The sequence below is a fragment of the Propithecus coquereli genome, unplaced genomic scaffold (genome assembly GCF_000956105.1).
Source record: "Propithecus coquereli isolate 6110/MARCELLA unplaced genomic scaffold, Pcoq_1.0 Scaffold61, whole genome shotgun sequence".
In the NCBI taxonomy this organism is placed as follows: domain Eukaryota; kingdom Metazoa; phylum Chordata; class Mammalia; order Primates; family Indriidae; genus Propithecus; species Propithecus coquereli.
In genome coordinates, this window is record NW_012152063.1 from 7,404,488 (window position 1) to 7,422,140 (window position 17,653).

General features: G+C 37.9%; 1 protein-coding gene across 1 annotated transcript in view; it reads right to left on the reverse strand.

Moving 5' to 3' along the window:
• Positions 1-7,274, reverse strand: part of RAPGEF5 (Rap guanine nucleotide exchange factor (GEF) 5) — a 188,073-nt gene extending 180,799 nt beyond the window's left edge. Inside the window, exons 1-2 of the mRNA XM_012659442.1 lie at positions 7,208-7,274; positions 5,580-5,748 (exon numbers count right to left, since the gene is read on the reverse strand). Of these exons, the coding sequence (XP_012514896.1) occupies positions 5,580-5,748; positions 7,208-7,259 (221 nt within the window). The 5' untranslated portion in view covers positions 7,260-7,274. The remainder of the gene's footprint in view (positions 1-5,579; positions 5,749-7,207) is intronic.
• Positions 7,275-17,653: the final 10,379 nt, after the last annotated feature.

Genomic DNA, 17,653 nt, shown 5'->3' on the forward strand with positions numbered 1-17,653 from the left:
TTGCTTTCTCTTTGTCTCCTGTTTTATGTTCCTCTGCTCCTCCTTTCCTGTCTTATTTTGAATTATTTGAATTTTTTAATTATGCAATTTTATTTATGGCTACATCTTTAAGTTGTTGCTCTAGAATTACAATATGCATATCTAACCTTTCCCAGTCTACTTAATGTTTTACCACTTTAAATAGTAGAAATCTTAAAGCTGTATATGCCTCTTTACCCTTCCACAATTATCTTTTCTGTTACAGTTGTAATATTATATCTACGTATATTTAAAAGCCCACAAAATATATTTGCTTTCAATAGTCATATATTTTACAGAACTTAAAAGAAAAAAATGCATTTTATTTTTACCCATATATTTATCATTTATGTTCCTTTTATTTCTGAATTTCCAACATTTCCTTTGTATCATTTCTATTCAGCCTGAAAAAAACTACCTATAACATTTCTTCTAGAAAAGTTCAGCTAGTAAGGAATTCTGTTAGTCTTCTTTCACCTGAGAATATCTGTTTCACCTCCATTCCTGAAGAATATTTTCACTGTGGAGAATTTTGGATTGACAGTTCTTTTATTTATGCACTTTAAAGATTTTGTTCTACTGTCTTCTGGCCTCTAGTCACTTGAATTATTACTCCTCCTGTAAGTAATATGTCATTTTACTCTAGCTACTTTCAAAACTTTTTCATTATTTGTTCATTAGCTGTTTATGAAGTATCTAGATATGTTTTTGAGTATATCTGGCTGGGATTCAAAGAATCTCTTGAATCTGTAAATTTTTCTCCCACTAAATTTGGGAAGGTTTTGGTCATTATTTCTTTAAATATGTTTTTCTACACAAATCTCTTTGCCTTCTCCTGGGATGCCAACATGTGTTAGACTTTATGATACTGTTCAAATTCTTGAAATTGTTCATCTTTTTTTCAACATGTTTTTCTCTCTGTCCTTCGCACTGGATAATTTATACTGATCTGTCTTTAGGTCACATCCATTTTGCTAATGAGCCAATTCAATAAATGTTTAATTTCAGGTACATTTTTCAGTTCTAAAACATTATTTGATTCTTTTAATTTTTCTACTTCTTGACTAAGAATTTATATCTTTCTATTCATTTTAATTATGTTTACCTTTACCTAACGGAGCACAGTTAAAATAGTTGTTATCAAGTCTTTAATAATTTCAATATCTGGGTCATCTCAGGGTTGACATTTGTTGCTTGTCATTTCCTTTGACCATCGGTCACATTTTCCTGCTGATTTTGTGTCCAGTAGTTTTGTATTGTATCTTGGCCATTTTGAACATAGTGTGCAGCCTCAAGGATTCCAATTTCAGTTCAGTTTTCAAAGCCTTTTCTATGTTCTTTGCATCTATTCCACAGATGTACAGCTCAGGAGTCAACCCACATTTGTGCAGTTCATATTCAAAACTGATGAATCCCTTTCTCTACCTCTACACTTTCCTATATTCCCTTATATTCTCCTGCTTGCGGGGGGGTGCTCCTTTGCCCAATTCTTTTGACCAAACACAAAAACAAACCAGGGTTCCTCATTGTCTTTTACAGTTGCCTGCACTGCCACCACCAGAAATCTGAAACCTGGACAAAGCTACAAGCAAAAAGTGGAATCGAGGCGAGGATTTCTCCATACACACACCTCACACCTCAACAACGACGCACTATTCAAACCACAGGGGCCCATTTTCCTGATCCTTCTTGTCAGAAAGAGTTTCTATTGGAGATTTTGACACCTGTGCCACCACTTCCCTTGTGCTCTGTAACTGGGGCCTGACTTTCAGGCAAAGCTGCAAAATAAAAGAAACAACAAAAAGGAAAAACTCACACCTGTGTAGCTCACTTACCCAAGGTTTCAGTTATTTCCATAATCTGCCTGCTTCTGTTTACTTTTCAGAGGGCTCAAGTAGGTAGGTAGGTAGGTAGTTATTGTATTTTATCTAGAGATTTTAGCTGTCATCAATACAAGAGATAGGCTGTAGTAGACTTACTCCATCGTGGACTGAACCTGAAGCCCCATCAATAGATCATTATTCACAAGACTCTTCAATGGAACTCAGGATTGATCATCTTGCCATATTTAACTTCTCATAAGCAAGAAGCCAAAAAGTCAAGGTTTTCAGGGAAAAACATTAAGAGTAGATAAGCTGAAAATATGTGTCACTTCTATTCTTGAGTGTAATAAGATAATGAAAATGTATAAAACACAAAAGGCAGGAATAACCTATAATAATAAAAACTAATCTTCTGTAGCTGAGAAGAGTTGAATATTCCACACAGTAATTACCTGTTTTCAATGAATTTAGAAATATACAGTACAAGATATTTTCATTTCTCAGAAAACATTTTCATTTTTCCCACATCTTCAGAACCTTTATGATAAGCTCCTACGTACCACTGATGGCACTCTACTTTCTACCTTGTTATCTGTATGAATTGATCTCCCCTTTTAGTCCCTGAAGGCCTTATATTACTTACAAATGTTCATATCCCTCACAGGGCCAAACATAATGCTTTAACACAAAGCTGATCATCAGCAAGTGCCCACTGAAAAAATCACTTAGCAGAGTGTTGGTGACAAGTGGTTGTCTTTTCCCAGACCCTCTGCTCCTTGCTCCTTTTCCTCACCTAAAAATTAAGAGGAACAAATTCAACTGTCTTAGAAATCCCTTCTGGATATCTATGCTTATGAAGCTAAATTTGTGGAATTTTCAGAAGTGTCAGCCAAGTGGCAATAGGTACCATTTTGGCAAAATCATTTTTTTTTAATTCATTACAGACATCTCACAAAAATCATCTTTATGCCATGGTAATATTAGCCAGGTCAAGGTGGTGAGAGGGGGCTGTTTCAGCAGAGGCCAAGAGGCTGAACAGGGTGTCTACTCTGTGAGCTGCAGCCAGACTTTAGGAGCATCAGCAATGCCAAGAGGCAACCAGGAAGGCAGATCAGCCAGGCAGGACCACCAGGCATTGATCAAGCTGAGACAGAGACCCAACTTACACCATCCCCAGGCTCCAGCCGCAGCCACTTACAGAACACCAAGCCCAGTTATACCTCGGGGGTCACTGGGAAGCTGGCTGCCCACCCACTAGCCAAGACCAGTGAGGCGAGAAAGCATCCACTCTGACACGAAAGCCTCCTACATCCTCCTCTGCCAAGGCCAAGGGGCCCACGCCACTCACCATGTACCCAGAGGCTATCTTGAGAAGCAGGGAGAAACAGAGATAGACTCAGCTCTTTTACCAATATATGCTGAACAGTTAAGTAAAGAGACTTTTAAAATTACTATGTAGAATAATTCTACTGGGTTAGACTAAAACTGTGGGGCTTCTTTTCCTTCTTGCTGGCCACCCAGCAGGATGGAGGCTCATGTAAACAAGTATCAGATCACTTAGAGAAAAACAAAGAAGCCACATTTTCCTTTAAATGAGTTAAATGTTAGCGAACCTCTGCAAGTCTCTTAACCACAGCATAAATGTTAATGGAAGCGGCAGGATACAGGTTATGTATTTAAGGTTCATAGACTGTCCGTTCAGAGCCCTACCACTCCCATCCTGGCAAGCTGGCAGCTGCTGTCACAGCAGCTGAACTGAAATGGCCGAGCTTCTTCACAGCCTGAATTCCCAAACAGTGTGAGAGAGGCTTCCAAGGCTTCCCTCCTCAGGGAATGATTAGGCCACCTTTCCCTACACAGTTACTTCATCATTCCTCACTGACTCTCCCCCACCCTCTGCACAACACGAAAGAGAAGAGTCAGAAAAAGTACATTCTTGGGCAAGTTGATTTGGCTTTCGGTCAGAATGAGATACCATGACTGCTCTTTTTCCCCCCCAGAGATAGTTCCCTTGACAACCAATTCAGTCACTTTTTGTGAATTACCTATTCAGTTTGGATATAAAAGGGATTTTGCACAGAAAATGATTTTGTTTCCGCAAACTAGCCTAGAAACCTGCAGCAGCTTAATTTCCCCTTCTGCTTTAAATATGCTTTCTTGAAGGAGAAAATTCCCTTTACTTTTTTCTTTTAAGAAATGCATTTGTACAGAATTATGTTTACGTAGAGACGTTAAGTGGTTTCCTCGCATTATTTTAGAGACACTCAAAAGATGGCAAATTACAGGGGCCTAATGCAGCCACCTCTAGTTTAAAAGCATGCCACTCCTTCTTAGAAAGCTCGTTAAAGTTTATTGAACTGCTCCTCGACTTTTCTCAGGACACTTCTGACCTATATTAATTAATAGCATATTACAATAAAGAACATTTCCCATACTCAGACTAATTGAGTGATATCTCAATTTCATTTTACCATTGCAAGGCCCTCTATAAACAGCGGGGGTGGGAAATCCATAACCATTTCAGAGCTTAGTCTAACACTTTTATAGCTCCTGTTTATACTTTTTCAGAAGGGGATGCTAGAATGATCTCCATAACTTCTGAGGACACATTGTAGCAGAAGACAAAAGGATGATCACTAGAGCTAGACACACAAAGAATTCAAACACTAAGACTTCACTTGACACTTGTATGACCTTGGGCAGGTTACCTGACCTCTGTGCCTCAATTTCCTCACTTATAAAATAGGGATAACAATAGTATCTATCTTATAGAATTCTTCTGAAAGTGGAAAAAATGAATATAAAGCATTTAGCACAGTGCCTGACATAAAACACATACACTACAATCAACTTTTCTATTAGCACAGTGTCTCATTAATATTCTGAAATTTATTTTTTGTCCTAAAAACAGTCCGTACTAATTGTTCAGTATTAATTGCCATTTTTTAACTAATAAGAGTAACTTACCTTCGTTATGGTTATACAGGTGTTTCTGTCTGAACCTCCTCTCTTACCTATGAAATAAATACTGCTTGCTCTGCTAATATCACAGAGCTGAAAGAGTCAACAATCCAGGGAAGTACTCTAAAAACTGAAGTGTTCTACATATGTAAAAGTTTTTCACTTATGAAAAGTTTTTAACATATGAAAATTTAGTCTGTGACTCATAGTTCTGAAATAAGCTTGTCGCTATCTTCATGGATAAACAAAGGCATGTCAGAATCACCATATCATGACTCAAGTCCTGTTCCCAACCTCTTTAATTAATTTTAATTCATTTTAATCACATAGTGATTCAGTATGTTCATGTGATAATGATTCATGTGTTTTAATTTGCCAAATGTTGCTTCTAGATTATTTTCAGAAATGTTCTGTTGCGCTCTTTCTTAGGAAAGTCACGATGTGGATAGGACGTGAGTTATTTTATTCAACTTAACCCCAATCATATGTTTATTCCTAATTTAGACCATCTACTCATATAACAATGATAAATTAGAAGCCTCATGGGGCAGCTGGTGACGCTTCTGGGATTTGAATACCAGTTCAGGCATTTATTAGCTGGATTTAATTTTCAGCAATTTATTTTACCTTTCCGAACTTGCATGTGAAAAATGGGAATGGTACGGTTACCTCTTAAATGAGATAGTTATTTTAAAGAGCAGAGCATAGTTCCCGGACACGGTAAATGCTGTCTAAGTAAGGATAGTTTAACAATGGCCCAAGATAGCGTCTACTCACAGTTCACAGATGCCAGCTCTAGCGGGGATGAGAGGCACAAGCTGCAGTAAAAGTTTCACACCGTTTTGCCACTCCTCTTCTCTTTCGAATTCACAGTACAAGTAGCTACATTCATCCGAGGAAAACTGGTAGAAAACATAAGTATCTTGAAAGTATAGATGCTGGTCCACTGTTCGAAACAAAAAAAGTATAATCAGTTTTTTAAAGTATATTATTCAGAGTCATAAATCAAATAATAAGTTGGAAGCCCTAATAATTACTAGGGAGAAGCTAGGGTAAGATTATAATTATACATTCTAAGCCCATTCATGTTTATAATCCCATTGAATTGAAAAGGACTTACTGGCTAGTCTATTTCCATGACTTGAAGCTTTGGCCAGCATAGTCACATGTATTTTACAATTTTTCTGCTTCAGAGGCAGGGGCACATGAAATCAGTCGCAATTCAAAGAGGGTGAGAAGACATTGGTTTTTTTAGTGTCCCAAAACAAACTAATAGATTTAATTGCCTTAGTGATACACAAATATAAAAGGATCGCAAGTTTTAAGATGAGTGGTTCTCAACTGGGGGTGACTGTGCCTCCCCCCAGGGAACATTTAGTGATGTCTAGAGACATTTTTGGTTGTCACAACTGGGTTGGGGAGGTGCTACTGGTATCTGGAGGGTAGCAAAAAGGGGTGCTGTTGAAAATCCTATAATGTACAGGACAGCCTTTCACAACAAAGAATTGTCCAACCTAAAATGTCAACACTACCAGGGTTGGGGAATCCTGTTTTAAAGGAATCGAGAGGTGAACTTTTCCAAAAAGCATTAATACAAAATGTTTTCCTAACCAGAAGCCTGAAACTACCAAGTGAGCTAATAATACCTCCATTTCTCAAAAGTAGTTAATTGATTTTCTAAGTAAGAATATTAAGAGCTAGATATTATTGATTATCTAAGAAGATTACACCCACATCCCCATCTGTACTATTCTTTCACGATGGGACCAGGGGAATACCCTTGACGTTTAGTACCTGTGGAAAAAAAGAGCTTCTCAGTGACCAACTAGCACCTGAGAGATGCGGCTAAACAAAGAATCCAGATTGCTTGGTTTCTAATCCTTCAATTACCTGGGCTCAACTGAGAAAAGAAATATCCATCATCTATTTTAGTTCCCAGTTAACATCTATTTTCTGTTCTGTTTAAACATCTAATTTTCACAGGTCATATCTCTAAGTGTTCCTGATTACTTAGTCAATTAAATGACATACATATTCCACGCACAAAATCAGCTTCCAATGATTACTCCAAGTACAACAAGACAAATCACATATTTAGAGCAACTAAAGATGTCACTGATTTAAAAAAAGAGTTTGTGAGCATTTTGAGTAGTAAAAGGGGTAAGGGAAAGATTCTAACAGTTATTAGCCTATGAATCGACAAGGACCTACATGTTTTTACAAAAGGTATGAGAGAAATAAGTGAATCAAAAGATGACCTGTCACTTTTACCTAGAAAATAAAAGAATACAAATATTTACCTTCAAAAATAATTTCCATCCAGATAATATTCTCTAGAAAATCAAGTATATTTTTATCTGATAGCTTACTAACAATGCCATGCCTTCAAAACATATAATACCAACCTGATGACATAATTCCCATGTCCAGTAGGAGCTGCCAGACCCCTATGGCCATAGATCTGCACTGGACATAAGGACAGTGTTCCAGAAGCCAGTCTACCAGCTCTGACCCAACACAGCTTCTCCTAGACAAAAGCAAAGACATTCACAGTAAGGTACTGTTGCCACCCATTTGCCAAAATATTGATATTTAATACTATTCCGTTCATGTGTTTGCTTTTTAAAATAAGGAACCCAAGAACAAATAACATACTCCTGATTTATTTTTCATATTAAAGCTCAAATATCACTTCCTTTGCAAAACTTAAGAGTCAAATTCTCTTATACTTTTTCTTTCTTCAAGTCAACAAAGATTTAGTAATTATACATATTTCCAAATAAATATCTGCTTCCCCCATTAGAAAATAATTTCCAGGAGAACAGGGAAAACAGGGACTTTCTATAATTCAATATTAATCCCCTCAAATTAGAACAGTCCATGCACAGTACACAGTAAATTCTCAATATATATTTGAATAAATGAAGGAATAAGTTACAGCAGCCTTTTATACAAATATAATGCTTTTATCCTGGTAAGCTACATATCTCAAGTTGGTAGTGATAAACTTTGGTTCAACCATTTATAGATTTTTATCTAGTCCCTTTGAGAACAAGATAATTCTCAGGTGAGACAAAATTGGGACCATAGTCATGGTATAGAATTTTGTTTGATACTGCTAAAATGTATTTCAAGGAACAATAAATTTGATTGCTAATCTTTTTAATATAATCTAAGCAACCTAGTTAAGCAACCTAGATCATAAACTCATAAATCTAGATGTATGTGTTAGATTCCACTAATCACATGCAAAAAATCATCTACCTTAAAACACACTACATTCAAAAAATTCCATAACCTGAGTATTATAAGCAGCATCTTCATACTTACTTTTTCATCTGCATCAGCCTCAGATAAAAAACAAAAAAAAATTTTCTGAAATACGTTTTTTCATTTTGCAAAAATATCATTGAATTCCACTCTCCCTTATGAAAAAGATCAAAAAGTTTTTATAAAATGATGTATCATATAATGGCTATCTTTATTCTATAGTCAGGATTGAAGGATCAAGAGACATCAACATTTATTTGTATTCCTAAAGTAGAGAGATATTGCCTATTTTGCTATCTCTTGTGATTGGCACAGTCACGAATACCCAGGAATCACACTGTAACCAACAATATGAAGAAATGCCATGAGGTGCTATGCAATCTGAGGGGAAGAAAGACAAGGTGGTGAACTTTTGTGCTGAGATATTTAATCAAATATTCTAACTTTTGATAAAGCACCTTTTTTTTTGGTAAAGTATCACTATTTGAAAGATATGCTAAGGCAATTAAGCCAATTCTAGACATGTTCAGGTACAGGTTAGCATTAATACAACAGAAAGATTAACAGTCAAATATATGGATTTTTTAAAAAACAAAATGAGAACACAGATGGCGACGTAACAGGCAATTAGATCAAATAGTCAAGATTAACCTCTAATTCTATAGGACACCTTTCATGTTAAAGGTTCAAAGTGTTAATTATCTAATTAATTCCTCAACACTTCTGTCAATTAGCCAGCATCTTAGGGCTTTGAAAGCACTTTTATCCCATGGATTAGATACTGTATCACCTTAGTTCATATTCTCAAAACAATGTAGCTCCTCAGCCTGCTGAGTGTCTGACATCGTCTGGAACATGAAAGCACACAATGAAATATTTACTAAACAAACGAAACTGCCAAATTGCAAAAGGTGGCTTGATGGATGCAGCTGCTTGTTTGTTCACAGATGACAGGGAAGAAGCTTCTTAAAAATAGTGCTTAGGAGTCACCTGGGGGATCTTGTTAAAGTATAGATTCTGATGCAGTAAGGCTGAGTGTGACCTGAGATTGTGCATTCCTAATAGACTCTCGGGTGGCACTGGTGACCACAAAGCCCCAGTGCACCGGCTCTCCCTTCTCATTGGGAAGGGCTCACTGTTTCGATTTTTGTTTGTTTGTTTATTTTGGAGGGGGTGCTCTGAGTCAATATGCTAAAACACAGTATTGCCATGACAACATCAAAAACTGGGCCCCACTCTCAAAGAAAGCTGCTGTTTCAGTTGCACTACCCTCTCCAACTTTATCAAGTTATGTTTCAAATCGGGAAAACATTAGCGGTAAGGGTAAACACTGTCATTAATATCACCTAAGTGAACAAAGTGAGGCGACTTGCTTCTTTATTTATAATAACTTCTAGTCCCCTGATTTGCTGACCAGGTCTGCAAAAATCTGATTAAAAAACCTAAATGCACAGGACTTAGGGGAGAGTGGTGAGGAAGAAAACAGAGATGGTTGGAATGGAGCGATCTAAATACAGGCAGCAGTTCTTACCCATAGGATATTTTCAGTCTTGTACTCAATCCAGAAACTGTTCCAAGTACATGTAGATCTAACTACAGTTGCAATACTAGGTAGGAACATCGTGAAATGGAGGTGATTAGCTAAAAGCCCATGTCATTGCTATAACAAAACATGAATTCAACCAATCTCTAGAGTCTGGGTGATGGTATTTAGTGACTGCTTTGTGCAAAGGAAACAAAGACTGAGAAGCCAGTGTGATCGTTCATATAGTAAAAAAATGAATAGAAAACATTTCAAAGTTTTAAAAGTGAATTCTCATGTGGTATATGGGGAAACTTTACCTCAAGTTATTACGAGGCAAATGAAAGTGATCCATGCTTGGCAACTGCATGAGTGCTTCATGTTTAAATCCAGAACGTCAACCAGTCCTTAGATTATGAAAGGTGGTTCTGCCCCTAACACAGCAAAACACACGCTGTTGCCCCATTCTACTCCCACTACATTTTAAATCTGTGCAAACTTGGATAGACAGTTCTTTTCTCATGAACCTGATTAATGTACATCTCCCAATTCCTTTTTCAATCTATATCATGGAGAGCCCATAAAGAAAAAAAAGAAAACCTGAGTATAATGATAGATCTCCCATATGGCCTTACATATAGCACCTAAAATGAGTCCAAAGGTGCTTGCTCACAACTAGACTCAAAGACGTACATACAATTTTTTTTTTGAGACAGAGTCTTGCTCTGTTGCCCGGGCTAGAGTGCCATGGCATCAGCCTAGCTCACAGCAACCTCAAACTCCTGGGCTCAAGCAATCCTCTGCCTCAGCCTCCCGAGTAGCTGGGACTACAGGCATGCGCCACCATGCCTGGCTAATTTTTTTTATATATATATTTTTAGTTGTCCAGATCATTTCTTTCTATTTTTTAGTAGAGACGAGGTCTCACTCTTGCTCAGGCTGGTCTGGAACTCCTGACCTTGAGCGATCCACCCACCTGGGCCTCCCAGAGTGCTAGGATTTACAGGTGTGAGCCACTGCACTGGGCCAACAATTTTAATTAAAAAAAAAAAGGAAAAGTCAGATGTGCCTAAAGGTGATGCCATCATCTATTAAAGATAAAAATGAAGTTCTGTGAAGTGGTCCAATCTTCACAGAACCTGTTCTGTCGACTTGGACTGGGTTCTAAACTAATGGTTCTCAGACTCTGAGCTATGAATGCCTAAGGGAGGAAAAGGGTGGATGTTGGAGCTTTTTCAAGAGGTTCATGAGTCCACACACGCAAAAGCATTGTTTATAAACAGAATAGGTATGCAGCCTATGGCATATTTTTCAAAACCTATGTAATTGTTAATGTGATTAATTAAATATAGTATTTCAAAGTGTTAATTCACTGTGGTCTCTCCCCACACTTTGTATTTGCTCATATAATGGCTCATAAGAACACAGATTCTGCCGAGTTTTTGATGTTAAAAAAAAATAGTTGGTTGCAGGGAATGGTTACTAATTAGATGGAGGCATGAAGGAACTTTCTGGGGTATAAAAATCCTCCGTTTCTTGATAATGGTTATATAGAAAATGATTACATGGGTGTGTAACAAATAAAAATTCATCAAGCTGTACATTTAAGATTTGTGCATTTTATTATATAAATTATGCCTCAATAGAAAGGGGGTCTTCTTACTCCAATAGTCTGGGAATCACTATCCCAAAAATCCAGGCCATGATGAAATTTTTCCCATCTGTGGCAAATGGAAAAAATAGGAATATTATAATGAGTTTATCATAAAGCTAAATTTATTTAACTTAAAGGAACATCCTTTATTCTGAGACTACTTCCTACTTTTTTTGGTGTCATGTTTTCTGAGTATTCTTCCTACTCTTTATGGTATTACAATGTTGTTTCTTTAAAAAAGAATAGTGATAACAAATAGTACTGGTGTCTTTCTTTTTGTCTGATTTTCTTTTGGTAATGTTTGGTGTGGTTTAATATCTTTACTTGGCAAAATAAAAAGCTGATAATTCACTTTTGGTTTTTCTTTTAAACTGTTCCATACAATGAAAACACACACACCAAGCTTTCTAAGTGACCATGTGTGTGGTCCAGCTGTTTACTCTAAAACCTCTGTCCTTGTTCACTAGCCCAGGTAGACAGCTGTCATCCATACGCTGACCAGCCTCTCCCCCTGCTTATGTACCTGAGGAGGCGGCTCACTCTCAGCGAGAGACAGAGCAGTTCTCTCTGCCCATGGACCTGCAAGGAGTCCTTGCAGAGCCTTGATAAGGTTCCTCAAGAGGGAGTCCATACTTAAGTCCCTAGTGCAGCACACAGCCAAAAAAATATTATGAAATATCATTATCTCAAAGGAAGCAAAGCAGACTCTCTCAGGAACCCATCCACACCTATGGCTGGGAATTCCATACCCTAACTTCAGAATGAGGAGTCTAACTAAACAAATACACAGCTAAGTTTAACAAAAAGTCACCACCAGTAGCCTCAAGAGACAGAACAAAGAAACCCCTCCTACTACTGATATGGCCCACCTCTCCTTGATCAAGGTTATGATTTTAACACAAGTTGGGTTTTTTCTTCCTGCAAGGAGAATTTTTGACAAGGTGTTAGAAAACTGTGTTACCTGTAAAACCCCTTGAGGTTCACTCTGTCCTTTATCAGGTCAGCTGCCTGAACGATAATAATATTCCTCAACGCTCTTCCCGCACAAGAAGAATTCTCCCCATAAATCTAGATGGAAAAACATTCACTGTAAATATGTAACAATAATGTGACAGTTTGTGAGCTACCAATAGCAGGCTATCTATAAAAAATTATGAACAAGTCCCTAAACTTGAGACACATTTTAGCCTATATAGCAACAGACCTTTACCTTATTTTATTTTAGCTACTAGTCTGCTTACACTGTTAAGCTATAATAACTATTTTCCAAATGCTAAACTGATTCAACTACAATTATAAGTAATCTCCTTCTATACAAAGTTCAGTGTAAAATATCTACTATTTTTTAAATACAGTGCTTCTATCAACACAGCAACTTGAGGAATATTCACATTATATATTAACTCTGCCATATTGGCAATGCAATGATATAAAGGACTTGGAAGATGGGAAAATATTTTTCCTATCCATGAACATGACACCTTTTGACAGCAGGCTGCTTTGCTCTTAAGCTTCACTCAACTGCAGAGCTCATAGTTAATTCCAAGCATCCTGGTTTTATCTACTTCACGATTCCATCTATCAGATAAAAATTTCATTTAACTTCTTTTTGTAATCTTCTAATTCCCCCGTATGAGTCTCTGATTCTTGGAGGATGAAGGGGGATATTCCTTAGATATAGAGAAGTCTAGGTCCTACTTCACATTAATAATACTACCTCCCCCTCTATAATTAGCACCTTCCTCCACAGCTCAATTCTGTTAAGGAGGCTAACTGGAAATGAGCCGTGTTCATAAGGTAAAGGCTCATGAAAATTTATATTAATTTTTATATTACATGCTAACATGTAAATGCTTACATCATTTTAATTTTTTCTTGGTGACTCTCTGCACCTACAAAATATATATCTTCTCTCAGAGCAAATTGATAATATATTGATTATGATTTGACAGGAATGCATCAACCCCATCATCCTTACACTTCTTTAATTTTTCTGATATCATCTCCTCACTACAACCAGATAAGAAAGTGAAAAGGGCATGAAATTATTTTTAACATGTTAAAACTGTCTTTCAAAACAGCAAAGCTTGAACAAGCCAGATGACAGAAAGCATTACCAAGCAAGAGGTATGAGTCAGCCAACACTTGACAGGTCCTGACATCACAGGATGTTCACTCTCTCAGTCATTCAAAAAGCACTTAATGAGCAGCTGACAAGTGTCAGGTCTGTTCTCAATGCTGGCGATACAGTGGTCAAAAATGTAGAAAAGGCCCCAGCCCTCACATAATCTCTTGGTAGCCTAAAAAATGCAACTCTTTGTCGACTCTTTGATGCAACACAATGAAGATACCTCGTCTTTTCTCACCAATAAGTACACAGGAGATAGTCCACTAGTAGATAACAATAAATATAAATCTCTTTTTACACAAAGTTTTTAGTGTAAAATACACACTGTTTGTAAAATACCGTCTTTCTATCAATACAGCAATTTGGAAAATATTTATATTATATATTTACTCTGCCACATTGACAATTTCTTCACGTAAAGCATTTGGAAGATGGGGAAATATTTTTTTTTTCTTATCTAGCAAACATCTTGAATCATGACACAATGATCAGAGCATCTCAAACATCTTTGTTGTGCCATCCCTAGGGGAAGAGGTGATGTGCTCAGGGCAGCATCCCTGCAAAATTCCATGTGGTCAGGAGCAACAGGAACAGCTAGAAGTAGAGAATTCTACACCAGAGTTTGTCAATTACCATTACAGAAAACGCAGTAAGAGAAAAGAATCATACCTGGGAAGGAGTATGTTCAAGATACGGATTGGAAATTCTTCTTGATAGAGTCTATTTTAAAACAAAGAAAAAGAAGAAATTAGAACCAAACAGAAACCTTTGTTCCAAAAGGGCAAATATATATGCAATGATAACAGGCCCAGGAATTATCCATGTTAAAAAATGAGCTAAAGTCTCAAATCGTGGGGCCATATGGGTATCCTTAGTCTCACTCAATGCAAACATCTGGTCAACTTTCATATCAAGAGAACAGGATATTCCACTTGAACAGCTCCCAACTTACCACAACCAACAAAAGTACAACAGAAAGACTGGTATTTTTTTTTTATACTTGTCACTTCATTCTTAATGTGATTTCGATACCATTTCTCCTATCCTTTTTGTTTCCATTTTCACCACCCTAACTCAGTACACCCTGAACTGCTGCTTCAGCTTCTCAGTAGATTTCCCGCCCTCTAGTCACACCCCCTTCAGGCCATCCTGCACACCTCAACATCCCTTCTGAAAGGACAGCCTTAACAGCAAAATAACAGAAAAATTATTTAACCCATAGTAAGGGCTAAAATCAATCATAGGGGCTCTCTCTCTGATCTTTCTCTCTCTCTCTCTCTCTCTCTCTCTCTGTCTCTCTCTCATAGCCACCGGAGGGGTTCCGTTTTCACAATAACTGAAAAGAGCAGACAGAAAGGAAATGTAAATCTTTCTCTTTACATTCACTTGAAACTGCCTTTTAGAATTTGCTTTTACAGCCTCAAGAAATTCCTGAGTGGAAGTAGGAGACAGCAGGGGTGGGAGCTACAGGCCTCAGTTCCTGACTGAAACTGTATCTCAAGGGCAGAACCAATGACAAGATCACAATCAAGCAGTAAGTCTGTCTGCAAAGGATAGGCAGCTGCTTCTGTTATCTGCCTGCCACTAAGGGAAAAAAAAAAAAAAAAACCGGATACAAAACTTCACAGTACCCCTGTTAATTTGGCCACAGACATAAATCTTCTTCGCTTCCTTTGCAATCCCTAAATAAAAGGCCTGAATACCTGGTTCTCTCTGCCAACATTATCTCCCGCTTTTACACTTCTGTGTTGGCCCTTTTCTATGTGGAAAAGTAAAATAAACTTTTTCTTCTTTCTATCCTAATCTTTGGAGAAATTTTTCTCAAAACCGCCATGCATTAGCTCACACCCTAACACCTTCTATTTATAGCAGGTCCCTGGTTGCTTATGTGAGTCAAGCCAACCTCGGTCCATCCAACAGCCAGCTTGCCAGTCTGTCTCCAGTAGGTTTCTAGTATTCTCTTTCCACCTCCCGCAAGGCTTCTTCAATTTAGCAAGATCTACTTGTCAGAAGAACCGCCCACTCATACCCTACTTCTGCTCACACCATTTTCCATTTTAAAATCTCTCTATCATCTGTGACGCTCCCCTGAATCCTGCCAGATTTCCAAGTTCAGGTTTGTGCAGTCACCTCCCCAGTGAAGCGCCTCCTGCCAGGGTTTGCTCCTCTTTAGAGCGTTTTGGTTTTGCTACAATTAGCCTGGTAGCACCTGGGACTCCTGCATTGTGGGCTGCTTTTCTGCACACACATTTCCCCCAAGGAGTCCACGAGCTCCTTGAGGGAGTGCTGGCAGCTTATACTGCTTTGCTTTTGTGGCATCTAGCACACAACCTTACATAAAGATGTTTATTCTTCTACTTATTTAGATATGTATATATCTATATTGACTTAATAAGTATTTGCTCAATGATTGAATTGCAGGAGCTAATTTTTCCTGGCAATCCAGGAAGCAGCACCATCACCCACATATCCTTAAGCACAATAGAGAACCATTATCGTTTCCCATTGCAGTGGAGGGGAAAAATAAAAAACGGAGAAACTAACATTTATTGAACTTCCAACCTATGTTTAAAGCTCTTAACACCTCTATTCTAAGGCTTGCTGTCCTTTGAGAGCCCATAGTTTTTAGCCTGCCGCCTCCACTTCTTGGAATAATTTGCTAGATTTACGAAACACACCCTGCCAGTCGTCACTTTCCAGCATCTGAACCTTCTACTAAACTTCAGTCTAAAAAGAGAATTTCCATTCTGCCCCTTCCCCACTCCACACTGTTCCCACACCACTTATCTTCTAATTAAAGAGAAATAAAATATAGCAACTCTTTACCCAGAAATGCCAATCAATACTCTGCTAAAGATTTGCAACTTGCTTCAAAGAAAATAAATTTTATAAGGTAGACAGCCCATTTTTAACTTCCACCCTTGTGGCCTAGTCTATACACACCCCCCAACTGGCCCTTCCTAGGCCTTCGGCAGTCTGAGCCTATGTAATATATTCATTTATTGAAATACTGAACGACTTAAAACTTGCATGTGTACCAGATTATATAAAGATGAATCATCATGATAATTTATTTTTTTCCCTTTAAATAGGGGAGACTTTTAAAAATGATTATGGTAGACGAAAACTAACGTTCTTTATTACTCATCTAATTGCCTGAATCAGCTCAGAAAAAAAGCCAATACTTCACATGATCTAGTTAAAGAGAAAGCTTTTAGGTAGAAACAAGTTCTAAAAAACTGGGCAGGGGCAGCCTCACAAAAGAGAACACACCACTTGCCTTCCTCTCGGCTGCCATCCTGAATCTGGCTGTTGCCCCACTAGGGTTACACTGACACAATTCCACTTAACAGAAACTTCCCCCCCATGGCTGGCTTGTTTCAAAAGGTTGGTAAGGTGAGTAAATGAAGCAATGGGATTCTTCTATACTGAATAGATAACAGTGTCAGATAAGCTACTAGGCCCCAGGGAACCCACAAAAGCAACATAATAACTGTCTCTTACAGGACACAATTCCTAGATTGGTTGTCAGAAGCTCCTGTGAAGTCTTCTCTTCCTGGTCCCAGGGGATCTTTGTTTCATTAACACTCTGGGACAGCAGTTCCCAAACTTGTTAGCTGAGCTTGGGGAAGCCACAGAGCTCTCTATAGAACTCAGTAAAGTACTGACTCGTTACACTTAAAATAACCATCATACTAACATCTTTTGTAGACACGACTTTGTTAGTTTTCAGTATTGGCCAAAAATAGCAAGTGCGAAATTAAGGAAAAAAAGACCACAGGGAATATTCCATCTGTTACCTCATTATTAACAGGTACTGAGAAAGAACTGTTGCTTAATTTCATCACTGGAACACCACGGGCCAACCTACCATTGCTCTAAATCACCTCAAGAATTGCCCTTTATATCACAAGAATACTCTTGAAAATGAGCACCCCTTCCATGTCAACATCCTTTCCTAAACATACAGCTGCTTAGCTGTTTTCATCCCATCTTTGAATCCCTTGGTTTTGTTTCTCTTCTCAGCATTCCAAGGCTTCATCTCATCACTCTTGTGGCAACTAACTTCCATTCATTTCACGTTTACAAAGCACCTACTGAACTACTTGCCAGGCACTATGGGAGCTTCTGGAAACAGACATATGAACAATATACCATCCCTAATGTAGAAAACCCATTTACCAGGAGATATAGGGTCTAAAGAACACTTCAAACCTATGAATACTCTTTCTTAATCCTGATCTCCCTATCAATTTGCTCTATAATCTTGAATGGCT